Genomic DNA, 14,847 nt, shown 5'->3' on the forward strand with positions numbered 1-14,847 from the left:
CCAAGCTAGAAAGTCAGGCTTCTCTAAAGATTCCTTTTGAGACACATCATTGAGATTTCCTCACTATCTTTGCTCTTGTTCTCTAGTGTAGGGCTGTCAGATAAAAATTCAGGAAGCCCAGTTAAATTTGAATTTCAGATAAACAATGAATTTTTTTTTTTTTGGTATAAGTATGTTCCATGCAATATTTGGAACATATTTATATGAAAAAAGAATTTGTTGGTTATCCAAAATTAAAATATAACTGAATGTCCTAGATTTTTATTTGCTAAATCTGGCAAGCATAGAAGGGCCCCAAATGTCCCCCTTCCCTTGAAAAAATGTGGCTTCAGAATTGCACACAATACTCCAAGAGATGTACCAAGACTGAGACCATTGGTAACCTTGGAAGCCACTGTCAACTACACGTTTCCCTGAGATGTGTTTATTTTTATTATTTTTTAAATTTATTTATTTATTTGAGAGAGAGAGAGATCACGTGGGTGGAGGGGCAGAGGGAAAGAGAGTCCTGAGCAGACTCCGCACTGAATGCAGAGCCTGATGCAGGTCTCGATCTCACCACCCTGAGATCACAACCTGAGCTTAAACCAAGAGTTGGGCGCTTAACTGACTGTGCCACCCAGGCGCCCCTCCCTGAGGTGTTTTTATAAGGAAGACAGTAATATTTTTATGGATGATTAGGAGTCAGTCTGAGGTTGACATATACCTCAGCAGATTTCCTAGTCCTAGTAAAATCCTGACAACCAATTTAGTATATTTAAGTTTCTCTGGTGTTAATATTGAGGAATGTGATCCAAAAATGATTTACAATTCCCTTTTCATTGTCTGTCTTCTCCATTAGACTGTAAGAAACTAAAGCACAGGGACCCACCATGTCTATGTTGGTCATAGTTCCATCCCTCGTCGCTAGCACAGGTTCCGCCATTTATAAGTGTTCAAACATCTTTTCAAGGAAGGAATGAAGGAATCAAGCAATCAATCAAATGTTGTTTGGAGAGCTAAGTAAATCAGATAAGCTGACACTTGGAGGGGAAGCAATTGGCAATATGTCCTCCATCCCAAGTTTTCTCAGACCTGTTAAATACTGTTCACCTGTGCTGAAGGCAAATCTGTTGGAAGATGTGTGTGCAAAACAAGAACATCTAATTCCTGTGACTAAAATAAGATATTTTAGTCCAATACGAGCTGTTCTCAAGAAGTTGAAATACTTCCTGGAGCCTGCAATTTTTACTGAGGTGTGGAACTTGGCTCTTTGAAGCAGGCTGGGCTGTGCCCAGTGGGCATGGGATTGGGGCAAATCACACCAGGTCTTCCCACAGAAGCATCCTGGTCCAAGAGGAATTGGGCAAAGCGAACAAGCATGGCCTCAGGGAGCCCTGCGCTGCCCAGCTGGGTAGGTGTGTGATCCCATGGCTCCCACTTGTTGAAAGTACATCTGGTGACTGGCAGGAGGAACCCGAAAGGTCTGGAGCTTTTGCTCGAAGCCACAGTTGACAGAGATGAGCACTGCCCTCTCTCAGCATGAGCTCACCCAAGCTTGGGGCTTGTCAATATTGAAAGCATCCTGGGGACTGTCTCGGGAGCAGGCAGTCACTTATCTGAAGCCTGGCAGCTGTGGCTTCCAGTGCTAGGGAGCGTTAGCACTGAATTTATAAGATAAAATGCAGCAGAAAGCAGAGAAGTACGATAAGAGGAGCCTGAGTCCTAGAAGGGTAGCTGAGTGCAGGAAAACTTGTGTTATTTCCTGACTGAGCATGAAGACCTAAATTCAAGTCCCAACCCTGCCATGTGGTAGCTCCATGCCCTTAAGCAAATCCTGTAACCTCAGTGTTTTTTGTTTTGTTTTGTTTGTAAGATTTTATTTATTTATTTATTTGAGAGAGAGTGAGTGGGGGGAGATGCAGAGAGGGACGAGCCAACTTCGAGCTGAGCGCAGAGACCGAAGCGGGGCTCTATCCCACGACCCTGAGATTATGACCTGAGCTGAAATCAAGAGTTTGGACACAACTGATTGAGCCACCTGGGTGCCTCTAACCTCAGTCTTTTTATCTGTGAAAGGGGAACAAGCATACTGCCCTCAGAGTTGTAAGGATTAGATAAGAGGGCAGATAAAAAGCCCTTTGTAAACTGCCAAGTGCTAGATCAATATGAGAGATCGTTACAGCACAGCGTCCCCTTGAGCACCGGGCTGTTGTCTGCAGCACTTGATGGGTCTGATATGCTTGCGGCCAGGGCAGCATAAAAGAGCACCCAACTGGGAGAAAAGAAGGATGTTCCTTACACAGCCTGAAGCAAAATAAGAAGAGCTTCAAATTACATTATATAATTCTTTTTAATTATAGAAGAAAACATTTCCCAGCACACATTGGAAAACATCAAATCTCAGTGGGTAGGAGTCTTTAAAGTATATATAAAAAAAAATCACTCAGGAACGTCTTTATGGCCTTAAGATGTCAGGCTCTAGGTGAGCCTTGAATTCGGCATGAATGTTCCTGTTGATCGCCCTGGAGTCTGTCGCTAGCTCTCATTAAGGCCCGTACGGGCTTTGCTGGTAAACAGGAGCAAACGCACACAAGTGTAGTTCCAGTTCATCGGACGGAAAATAATGCAGTATTGTGGCTGAGAAATTACTCGTTGCTTTCTCTGTTGAAAGATGTTACACCCACCAGAGGAAAATTTGTCAATGAGCAAATATATGTGTACATGTGTTTACTGTGCCAAAGCAGTAAGCATGCAGTGGGACATCTTGCCTTGGAAGGCTTTCCTGCCAGACTTTGTCTGTTTCTTCCTTCAGTGTCACATTTCGTGCAGTGGTTCCTTATGGAAGGCACTACTTGGCGTCCCACCACAGTCGCCACCGGGACCTGCAGACCTCTGATTTCCCATCGTTACATTTTCTTCGTGGTACTGCCGACTCTGGGCAAAGGGTGCTCGGGCTTGGAGCTGGGCAGAGGCTCTGCTTACAGCTCTGGGAGGGCACAAGGCAATCTTTATGCAACCCAACCTGCCCATCCTCCCCTCCTTGCCCAGGCCAAGAATAGTCAATAATCATGTTCTGAAGGAAACCCCACCTTGTCATGGTGTGCTCCGAGCCAAGAGGAGTGGGAGAGGAGCAGGAGGCCAAGCCTAAAAGCCCAAAGCTCCAAAGTTAGAGGGTTTGGATTGGGTCTGATACACCACTAACCTAATCCCCACCCCAAGGACTGGCTTAGGCCTGATGATACCCAGTGAGGAATATGTTCCCACACCTCCCAATGCCCGCTGGGTTATACCATGCACATAAATATGTAAGAGTGTATTCAGAGAGGCAGTGTTTTTAAGTGAATATTTACATGTAAAAGTGTGTTTCTAAGAAAACACACTCAAGCGTCCCTGTGAACCCATGTGTGTGCCCTTATCTACGTGAGAGTGTCTTGTAGAGTAGATACAAATCTGATCTCTACTGTAAACATATCAGTGATTTCTAAAAGCTTTTGGGACAAAGACCCAAATCTTTAGTGTGGCCTAAAAGTCCCTTCACGTGTGGCCCCGCTCTGCCTCTTTCGGGCTTACCCTGCACCCTGCCTTGCTCTCCCTCTCTGCACACCGACTAAACTGACCTCTGCTCAGTCTTCTTATGCACGAGGTTTCCTATTACCACAGGACATTTGCACATGCTTTTCTACCTGAGTGGCCTGCTCTTCTCTCCTTTCTTTTTCAAGAAATTATCTAGCTATCCTTCAGCTCCCAGCTGAAACCTCAGTTCTTTGGGGGAACCCTTACTGAGCTCTTAGAATTAGTCAGATTCCTCAAAACACCACCTATCTCCTCCATAGCACTGATCACAGTTACAACTTGGCATGCATTTTTTAAAAAGTTCTCTCTCTCATTACATACCAACTCAGTAAGGGCAAAGATAAACTGTCTTTGTTCACTCACTGTTCTTCAACACCTAACAATTCCTGGCACTCAATAGGAATTCAGTACACGTGCATTAAATCAAGGGGTCTGCACATGGACCTGTGCCTACTTTGGCAGCAGTGGGCCCATGATTACATGACGTGGCGTGTTTGCTCATTGGGAGCACACAAGAGTGTACTTAGGAATCCCTATATGTGTTTTTCTCTAAGGTTTAAGTCTGAGTATGTCTGTGTCCTATATGTGTGTACATATTCGGGTGGGCGTACACACAAAAGAACCTAGATGTGGCCACACTGCTATGTGGAAATGAGTGTGAGTGTGTATTTGTGTTGACACGGGTATAGGCATCAATGTAAAAGTGTATGTGTGTGTGTGTGTGTGTGTGTGTTTATTTGGGTGTGTGGAGGTATATGGGTGAATATGTATGAATCATACTCTTCTCTGCAGCTGGCTGGGACCCCTGTCAGGTTTCTAAGTAGCAGGGTTTATGTACATCGGGCAAATAGATTCATATAGCCTTTAGCATGATTTGGCTTAACCAAGGCATGGTGTCAGGGAAGAGGGAGCCCTAGACTAGGAGCCCATCACTGCAACAGAATCCCTTTTCCTCCTGTCCTGCTACCTTCTGGTCTACTGCAGAAGGTTTGGGACTGGGCATTTTATGGTCAGTCGGAGTAATTCTTTATCACTTATAAATTGTTTTCATCTACATTGTTTTATTTGGTAACACAGGAAAATTAGGATTCTGTTTATTTGATAGGATGATTTTTTTTTTGTGAATGTATGCAACCGTACAGGATCATTTCTTTTGTATGCCTACATTTTGTGCTCTTTAGTGGGAAGGGCAGGGAAGGGAAGACAGTGCTAGTTTTAGGTCCTCGAATTGCCTCAGAGCACCTCAGAGCATCGCAGTCCTCTGGGAGATATTGTGGCAAAATACAGATTGCTGGCTCCCAACCACAGTCCTGTCAGATTAGAATCTCAGGGATGGGGGCCAGGAATGTGCATTTCCTCAGAAATTCCCCCAGATCATTTTTGGGACCCCCTGTAGTAAAATAAAATAGTGCCAAGAAACTCCTACCTAAACTACCTAAACTGTTATCACTTAGCCCTTTCACGATCCTATAGAAAGAGATTTGTAAGCCTGGCCACCTCAGGCTCTTGAGGTTCACCCTCAGTTCTGTGAGGCTGTGGAGGCCAGGTGATCATTTGGAACTACAGAGAGACACTGGGAAGTGAAACAGGAAAGAAGTCTAAATGTGGTGAGCAGAACAGACTTAGAATTGACAATGTATCTCAGAGAACTGTGAGCACCTCTTAACCCAAACAAAACAATAAAAACCCACCCACAGATGATCAGGCTTGTTTGCAGTACCTAGGAACACCTAATAAGATTTTTATAAAGAGGAACATTCGGCGGTAGAACAGAGACAGAATGGGCCCAATGAAGAAAACTCTCCAGACAAAGGCAGTTATGGTTGAAAAGAAAGCAAGAGTTCCCTAGGACCCTAATTTTGCTTTGTCATGAGTATGGCTGTTGTGATTTTAAAAACTGTTTTCTCTTCCTGGAGAAGTGAATGTATTCAGAAACGCCAGTCTTCCTCCTCTCAGCACTGGAACAGTGATAATAGAACCAGCCAGGAGAGATGGTCCCTTCCCAGCCCCTGGTACCTTATCACCAATCCCACCTCTTGGAGCCTGGGGTTTCTTAGTACACTTGGGAAGGAATGGGCTTGCTCAGCACCCATCCCACCTGGATATTCTCTAATGTGAAATCTCAGATACTAACACAGACCTGGGCAGAGAGATGGGAAAAACACCCCAAAGCCAGATGTCAAGAGCTTCCTGCCATAAAGGTCAGGATTTGACTCAGCGCAAACCAGTGTGCTGGTACCAGGAGCCCATCTCTGCCTCCTGCCTAGCAGGAGAAGCCCGCAAACAGTGCCTGAATGATGGTGAAAGACGGGGGGCAATCTGGTTTCCTCGTTCATACTTCGCCACAGCCTACCCCCCACTGGCATGGGCTTGCCTCTCAGTCACGAGGCTCAGAAATTAATCAGGCCTCAGGAAAAGCATCCCTGGAGAATGAAACCAAGTGCACCCAGTAAAAATGTCTTATCATCATCCTCTGTCCCCTTCTCTCTGACCTGACCCCCGCAAGAGAGAAAGATGGCGTATCCTAGCGGTGAGGCACATGGGCTCTGGTTCAGAATACCTCCGTTTCACTCCAGTGGGTCGTGTCATCTTTGGCAACTTAGTTAACCCCTTCGAGTCTCAGTTTCCTTATTTATAAAAGGAGGACAAACACAATGGTACCCATTCTGTAGGGCTGGGGTGAGCACTAAATGAGATCGTGCACAAAAATTGCCAAGCACGATGCAGAGTTCATAGTAGCACTCTGGAGTTCTTAGCCATTATTCTCACGAGAGGTGCACCGTGGAATAGAAGTCTGCTGTTGTACTTTTCAAATAATAGGTTTTGGTCACTATATAACTTGAATAGATTTATTTTAACAGAAGTCAACTAGCTGGGCTGGAGGCATTTAATAATGCCCGAGGAGTTCAGTGGTCAGTTCCCTATGCTCTGAGAGCAGACTAGAGCTCATTTGCAGAAAGCATGCTTTCCAAGAGACAAGTATGGAAACATCTTTTTCGTCGACTAGCAAGGAAGTGGGGGGCGTTCTGTTTAATTGACAGAATTTATCTCTGTAAACTTATTCATCAAAATGTGATCCTTGGACCCCCGGTGTTAGAGAAACCTGGGGGAACTTGCTAGAATGCAGATTCTTGGGGCCCAGCTCAGACTTCCCAATCCAATGCTCTGGGAGTGTTGATTCCTCTGTACCCTGAAAGTTTTAAAACTGTTGGACGCTGTATATTGCCAGGTTAGTTATGCTATCTGGATCGTATTATACATAAAATATATTCAAGGAGGAATTTGTAAAATTATTATCAGTGGGTCCAAAGTTGTATTAATAATCTAATTCATTTTTATTTAAAAATGTATCTATACGTGTTGCATAGCCAGGCTTAGGACAAAGACTGGAAGCATACACATCACGTTTAACAATGGCTATCTCTAGGGGCGCCTGGGTGGCTCAGTTGTTGGGTGTCTGCATTCAGCTCAGGTCATGATCCCAGGGTCCTGGGATCGAGTCCCGCATCGGGCTCCCTGCTTGGCAGGAAGCCTGTTTCTCCCTCTCCCATTCTTCCTGCTGTGTTCCCTCCCTTGCTTTCTCTTACTCTGTGAAATGAATAAAAAAAAATCTTAAAAAAAAAAGAGGTCCAAAAAAATTAAAAAAAAAAAAACAATGGTTATCTCTAGGTGGTAATGTTATGGGTGATTTATCTCATTTGGGGCTTTCCTCTATTTTTAAATGTTCTACAAAGAGCATCTATTACCTTTTTAATGAGAAGAAAATGTGCTTTTAAAATAAAAGCGTTGCAGCTAGATGTGCAGCTTTGAACACTTTCTGAAATCTTACAGAATTCTGGAAGAAGGAAACACAAGACTCATGGAAACCAAACTATCTCTCGTTCAAGAGGATGAAACCAGGTTTAGAGAATGAAAGTGACCTGGCCGCCGTGGCCCAGCTGGTTAGTGGCTGGGCTGTGAGAGACCCCAGGTCTCCAGGCTCTCGGACCAGAGGGCTTTGAAGTGTTCCATGCTTTCAAGGGACCTGCCTCCCTTCCTTCCCGCCCTGCGAGGGTGACGGAAAAACCACAGGAAGGAAGTGCACTGATTCTGAGGGTGGAGAAGTATGTAATAGCCTTTGCAGAGGGGACTTTGCAGCTCTCATTATTCTCTCTCTGGGAGTTAGTAGGTCATTTGCAAAAGCCATGGGAAGAGCAGCTGATGAAAAGGTCTAATAGTTTGGAAAACTGCTTAACCTTATTTCTCTATTTCTGGATTTCCCCCCATGGCCAAGGACTGTTGAGATCCTGATTTCCCCCGGAGGTTTCCTGTTTAGGAATGCAGTGAAACCTCTGAAATCCAGAGGAATTGGGGAGAAGGCCAGCTGGAATTAGGGAACAGTCTGAATACTTTTTAAGAACATTCAGGTCTATTGTTTTCAAGGACATGGAGACACAGATTTGGAAGGAGCTTAGTCCAGCCCCTGCTTGGTGCAGGAACCCTTTGTGCTTCATCCCACACAGAGCTTTGTTTGGGCTTCTCTTGAATGCTTCCAGTCATAGGAGGCTCACTCTTCTGAGAGATAACCTATTTCGATCTTAGTCTTTTTTTCACCTGGGCTGGGAATCTACCTTCCTCTAAGTTTCTGCTTGCCTTCTGGTGTTCATATAAAATTGATGTGCTCCTACTGGGTTTTATGCACAAACAATGAATCATGGAACACTACACCAAAAACTAATGATGTAATGTATGGTGATTAACATAACAATAAAAAATTGGTGTGCTCCTTTCCCCCCAGATGGTCCTTAAATATGTGAAGGCAGGTACCATGCATCAAATAGGTCTTCACAACATTCTCCTCTGCCAGCCGACCACCCCCAGGATACTCAATCATTATTTATATGACAAATGTCATCCGTTCTAGTTAGAATTATGAACTACTGGCTGTACTTAGCTTCTAAATTAATGGCTGTCTGAATTCATACTTGAGTGGAGCTTAGAGACCCCCTGCACTGGCCTCATGATTTTACAGATGAGCAAACTGAGGTCCACTGAGGAAAACGGCCTGACCCAACATGGGAGAGAGAGAGAGAGAGAGAGAGAGAGAGAGCAAGCCTGAGTGGAGACCTGAAACCTCTCTGCCTGAATCCCAGATCAGGCCTCTTTTTACCTCACCCTGCCTCCTATTATTCAATAAGATACCAGTATTTCTCAAGCCCTTGAGAGTGCTTGGGAAGTTTGTTCTCTTAGGTATTTCAAAAATGGCTCCTTCAAATTGTATTTGCACTGTCAGTGAAGGAGGGATTAGCGCAGGGCAGAATTTCGTGGACGTGATACTGTCCGTGAAAAGTCTCGTTCCAAGTGCATTCACTGAACTTGCTCTCCGCTGTCAGAAGACCGTCTCCCTGGCCCTGGAAGGTGACTGCCCAAAATGAACAGCAGCCCTGAGAGGGCCGCCTCGGCCTGCCCCATTTCCCATCAGGTCCCAGCTGCCCGCTCCATTTCCGAGAACTTCCTAACTTCGGAACCAAAAGTGAATTCGGGATGTGAGGCTGGCTGTGTTTCTGCTCCACCCTGGTGCTCCTTTTAAAGTTTCAGATCCTCTTTTCAGCGTTGCCTGATTCTCAATGAAAAGACAAAGCAAAGGCTCGGAGAAACAAACTAGGCACTTGGGTGATTGGTTTCCTGTCCCAGTCCCCGGCAGCCCTGCAGTCACATGCTCCGAAGGGCACATTCCTTCCTGCCCCAGCCCACAGCAACCTCCCTCTTCTCTCAGCAAGGTATTGCGTTTCAAGCTCTTACACTCTTTCTGGCATGGATTATGAGCTGCCTTGGGCTGCTTCCTGGTCTGCAGGGGTTTGGACTCACGGGGACCCGGGTTCCAGTCTGACTGCAGCTCGCCAGTTTGTGCAGCTTTGGAAAGTTACTTAATCTTTCTAAGCCTCTGTCGTCCCATTTGTTAGGAGAGGACAATTATCTTGCCTACATCATAAGGCTGTCCAGATGATGTAATGCCTAAAAAGGTGTCTAGCACTGTCCCAATCATTTAGTAAGATTCCATAAAAGGGATCTGTTTAGTATTATTCATCTTCTGCTACAGAAGGTAGAGATTGAAGCCTCTACTCTTCTCACGCTGCTCACAGTAGGTGCTCCATAAATGCCCCTGACTGATTCTAGCCTGCGCTTCTTTTGGTGGTAGTTTCACCAGAACTATGCTAAGCGTTGCGTGACACCAGGTCCTACTTCCAAGCCCCCTTTGCCCCAGATTCCTTCCCCTGGTGGTGACCTCAGTGGGGAGGCCCACCCTGACCCGCCACTTGGAACACCTGCCGGCTTGCATCTCAGGATAAGGTTCTCGTTTGACAGATTCTGAGAACTTGCTGTCCAGGCAAAGAAAACTTTATGATGATGAATCCAACACAAACCTTATGTAACCAACCTGTCAGCAAATGGAGGGACAGAGGGACACCGACAAATGCCTGCCCACCTCCCCCCACCCAAAGCGCAAAACAAAAGATGACAGAAAGCAAGGGATTGAGACCTGCCTAAAATGCCTGTTTGTCAAGACCCTTAAAACCGATCAAAGTTTTTATATTGAAAGGATTCCTAAAGGAATATGGCTAAACTCCCTTGTACCTGAATTTTAACTGAAATTACATTAGATGCTTCTCTAACCAAAAGAATATATATACAACATTTTTTTTTTTTTAAAAACAATGTTTATTGTCCACGGGACTTACAGCGATGACAGAAAAGTTTACAACAATTTCTACTTGAAATTTCTACCTGGAGTGGCTTGGAATTCCTGGTGGGCTAAGGAATCTTGTAGCTTCCCCCTAAACACTGAGGATATCCTAGTAGACTCTTGCTGAGTAAAAGAACAATTCTTTCTCTTGCCCCTATTGCGGATTATTTGGTCATTGCCTGAATTTTGTGCTAAGGACCTGAGAGCAATAAAAACATCCACTGAAAGGAGTTTGTTATAGGACAGCCCCAGGGAAAAGCTTCCACAATTGAGGGTGAGGACAGAAGTCAATGACCATGTGGTGGAGGGAACACAGCAGTTCCTGGAGTAACAGCCGACAGTTGGCTTCTCCGGCTGTAGCCCGTCTCTCACATCCTTGGCTTCTTACCTTGGGCAGGTCATTCCCCCTCACAGATTTTTCATCTCCTCGGATGCCCAATGCTTTCTATGGGCTCTTGGAAGTCCAAGATCCGGTGAGGCCACCAGGAGGGTGAAGATTAGCTGGAGAAGCGACCCACACCTCTGGGTCGGGGGCCCAGAGCAGGTGGAGAATGTGAGAACGGGCAGGTAAGCCCTTGGAGAAAAAGCAAAAGTGCTGAAGGGCAACCACTTTCCCATTTGTCATGGCACGTTCCAGAAACTCGGGCACCTAGCTTTCTCCCAAGAGCTGAGTGTGCACCCGGACACCCATCACTGAGCTGACAGGAAGCAGAGGAAGCCAATGCTTCTCTGGCTGGGGACCTTGGCTGGGACAGAAGGGAAGAAAGAAGTGGAGTCAGCTTCAGGAGCGGGTGAAATGGCAATGAACCTGCAGGCTGATCCTCTCCAGGCTGGCGTTGCCGAGGAGGACGGTCCACTCTGTCAAACCTGGGCCAAGTTCTGGCTCAGGCACACAGGCAAAAATAGAAAGGGGGTGGGAGAAGAAATGTGTTTACTTTTGTGATTTTCCCTCCTGTGCCTCTTCACAGTATTTGAATCTCTCCACAAAAAAGCTGTAGGACTCCCAGGCCTGGCTTCCACGGATAAGCCCTACAAATACTGCACGTTCCCCGCCCCCAAATACAGTCATTGTCAGGGCGACTGGAAGGTGAGTTCGGAAGGCAGCATGGGGGTGGAGGGAAGAGCGCTGGCCTGGGGTCTGTCACTAACTGGGCGACCCATGGAAAATCCCTCTCGGATGCTCTGCAAAATCAAGTGGTGGCATTAGACAGAATCTAAAAATCTAAACAGATTTCTATCTGTGGTTCTCAACCAGGGGTGACTTCACCCCTCGAGGAGTATTTGGCAAGGCCTGGAGACATTTTTGGTTGTCACAATTCAGAGGGCGCTCCTGGCATCTAATGGGTAGAGGCCAGGGATGCTGTTGAACGTCTGACCGCACACAGGACGGCCCCCCACCACGGAGAATCATCTGGCCCGCAAGGTTAATAGTGCCGAGGCTGAGAAGTCTGGCTTTATACCCGAGTGAGGAGGGTCAAAGGGAGAGGGGGAAAAGAGACCGAAGTAAAGAAGGAGGAGGGGCTGCAGTCCCCTTCCGAGCTCATGAGGTATTCATCGGGTAAGTGTTTTCCAGCTTTCTCCCTATGACCAGTGCCCTTTTCAGTTTCCCTTGGAATTACCGGGCTGTGTTTGAGTGGCTTGCTCATAAGAGCTTCTTTCTTATCTTTAAAATACCAAACGCTGATGCAGTGCAAAGATCTCCACTATAAGATGCAGCCAATATATAACAAAAGCAGCTATTAAACAAGTAGGACTGGAAGGTGGGTGGCAGGGGTGCACAGAGGGACAAAACAGATGCCCATAAGTCCGTTTCTATGAGTCAGTGTTTCTGCTGTAACAACACAGAATCACCATAGGACCTGTGAGACAAGCTATGCTGACGGCAGGCAGAACTGCTCTGAGGCACTGGCATTAGGAGAGATACAGGTTTGCGGCGGCAGATTCAAAGGCAAAGGAAAGGGTTAAGCAATCAGTGCATGCCATTCCTGTATCATTCCATATTAAGTCCCTGGGCAGTTATTACAAATAGTTACCTGCGGTTTCCAGTGGGGGAGGCGACCACACTCCGGTCAAGGGGTTTTGGAGAAACAGGTGCAATGAAGTCATGGTCAAACAATTTATTTACTGTAAACTTTAGACTTTGCTCAGGAACACAACTGAAGTTGCCCCTCAAATCCCTGCCTACAACACCCTGTTTGAGCAAATAAGAGGAGCGGGGAGAGTCCGTGTTCACAGCTGAAAGGTCCAAGATACTCAAGGTCCTCCAGTGCAAAGGTGCAGGAAGGAAAGACTCCTTCACATACAAATTACCAGCAGCAATATATATTACCCCTAATACTTGACCAATGAGGTAGATCCACAGAAAAGTCATCAAAACATAACAGCCCCAGGTCCTCTGGGACTGAAGCCCTTCAGACACAACCTGACATGTTCCATGCAAAAAAAGGAACTGAACTGTACAAGAAACAATCACTCGAATATGCTTTCTCTTTTTTACAGCTTAAAAAAATAAAAAAAAGGCAGAAGGCTGTCCTTCCTCCTGCACATCTCTATACAATTTTATTCTAAATGTATTACACTCAAGTTAAATAGTCTGTTTAGTGTTTTGTTGGGGGGGGGATTCATAAAAAGTAGAAAAACTGCATTAGAGCAGTGAGTCGTTTGTACTACAATTCCTCCCTTGCGAATCAATGCTATCGTTAGGCACAGTACCTTGACGGTTCACAAGGTCTTCCGTGCCTGGGGGGTCCTCACACAGCAGTTCGCTGTCTTTCTCCTGCCCCAGGTGACATCCACTGTGCTCCCCAGCATAGTCGGTTCTGCTGTTACTGTTGTTGGAGTAGCCATTCCCACAGGCCTTCAGAGAAGACCTGCGCAGGCACAGAAGCTCCTGGAAGGCAATCCTGAAGTCTGGGCTCCGGCAATAGATAAGGGGATTGAAAGCAGAGTTGACATAGCCCACCCAGTTTAGAAGGATGTAAACTTCCTTGGGGATGAGGTTATCCTGGATCACGTGCACTATGTTGACGATGAAGAAGGGCAGCCAGCATAGGGTGAAAGTGCCCATGATGATGCCCAGCGTTTTGAGGGCTTTGTGTTCCTTCAGGCAGAACTTGGAGGCCCTGCGATGTCCATGCCCGCTCCGCCCATCGTGCTCCACTTGGCTGAGGTTTTGGGCATGGAAGCGGCCCTCAGATTTGTCTATCTTCTGGAGCTGCCTTTGGGCCACCTGGAAGACCCTGGAGTAGACGAAGACCATGACCACCAGGGGAAAGTAGAAGGACACGATGGAGGAGGCAATGGCATAAGCTTGGTTCGTGAAGAAGTCACAGCAGGTCTCCTTGGCGTAGCAGTTGATAGCTTCCTGGTGGGTGGCCCGGTACCAGTGCATCTGGATGGGCAAGAAGGAGGTAAGGCCTGACACGACCCACACCATCAAAATGACCACCCGGGCCTTATTCTTGGTGAGTAGGCTCTGGTACTTGAAGGGTGATGTGATAGCAAAGTAGCGATCCACTGCGATCACGCACAGGGTCTCGATGCTGGCCGTGACACACAGCACGTCAATGGAAGTCCAAAACTCACACCAGAAGTTGCCAAAGGTCCACATTTTCATGAGGATGTGGCTGGCCCCAAAGGGCACCACCGCCAGGCCCATGACCAGGTCAGCACAGGCCAGGGAGGTGATGAAGTAGTTGGTGACCGTCTGCAGACGCTCGAACCTGGCGATGGCTGTGATGACCAGCACATTTCCAAACACGATGGCCAGGACGATGAGCGACATGACGATGCCCATGCCCACCACCCACGCCTCGTTCCGTTCCTGCGTGCCATCTTGGTCCGGCGCGTGGCTTCCGTTGGGCGCCAGCAAGAAGACGCTGCGGTTCCCGGGCTGCCCCATGGCGCGCAGGCTGGCAGGTGAGCGCACTGGCTGCGGGCGCACCGGCCGCGCCTCAGCGGGCGGACCTCCGGCGCGGCGCTGCGGGCAGCGAGTGGACGCCGGGAAGCCTCATTCAGTGGCCGGGGGGTGGCTGTGCTGGGGGCGCGTCCTGCACTGAGCTTGCGGTGTGCTGCGGGCTCCCCGTGCGCGTTGGACCCGGCCGGCGCTCTGGAAAAGCCGCCCCGGAGTGCGCGCTGCCCGTTATGTGCACAGGACTTTAGGGAACTGCCCTCCCCGTGACGTGCGGCAACTTTCGGCCAATGGCGGGCGGGCAGTCCCGAAAGGGCGAGGTCCCCTCCCCTCCCCGTCCTCCCCTCCCCTCTCCCGCCCTCTCCTGGGGCTGGCCCGGGCGGGGCCCAGCTGCTCCCGGGTGGCGGGCGGGCCACCTCTCCCTGCCGGGCTCCCCGGCTGGCCCCGAGGCCTGCAGCTGGGGCTGGCGCGCTCACCCGCCGACCCGGGAGCCTTGGGCTCTTCTGGGGGCTGCTACCTATCTGGCCCGGGCGCCTGGGCGGCCGCTCCCCAGCATTCGGAAACAGAGACGACAGTGCCCACCCAGACACGCACGGACAGGCACACAGGCACCCCGACAGACATGCTGAGACTTATACAGAACCACAGCCACCGACAC

General features: G+C 47.9%; 1 protein-coding gene across 6 annotated transcripts in view; it reads right to left on the reverse strand.

The window, feature by feature from the left end:
- Positions 1-14,370, reverse strand: part of ADRB2 (adrenoceptor beta 2) — a 109,552-nt gene extending 95,182 nt beyond the window's left edge. For 5 of the 6 annotated variants that reach the window (XM_027605156.2, XM_027605154.2, XM_027605149.2 and 2 more), the window contains exon 1: positions 12,992-14,370. In XM_027605156.2, coding sequence (XP_027460957.1) covers positions 12,992-14,180 — 1,189 coding nt within the window. In that variant the 5' untranslated portion in view covers positions 14,181-14,370. Of the gene's footprint in view, positions 1-10,174; positions 11,159-12,991 lie in introns of those variants that run through there. The other variant, XM_027605150.2, reaches the window with a different exon arrangement.
- Positions 14,371-14,847: the final 477 nt, after the last annotated feature.

This window comes from Zalophus californianus, chromosome 5 (assembly GCF_009762305.2).
Source record: "Zalophus californianus isolate mZalCal1 chromosome 5, mZalCal1.pri.v2, whole genome shotgun sequence".
Lineage (NCBI taxonomy): Eukaryota > Metazoa > Chordata > Mammalia > Carnivora > Otariidae > Zalophus > Zalophus californianus.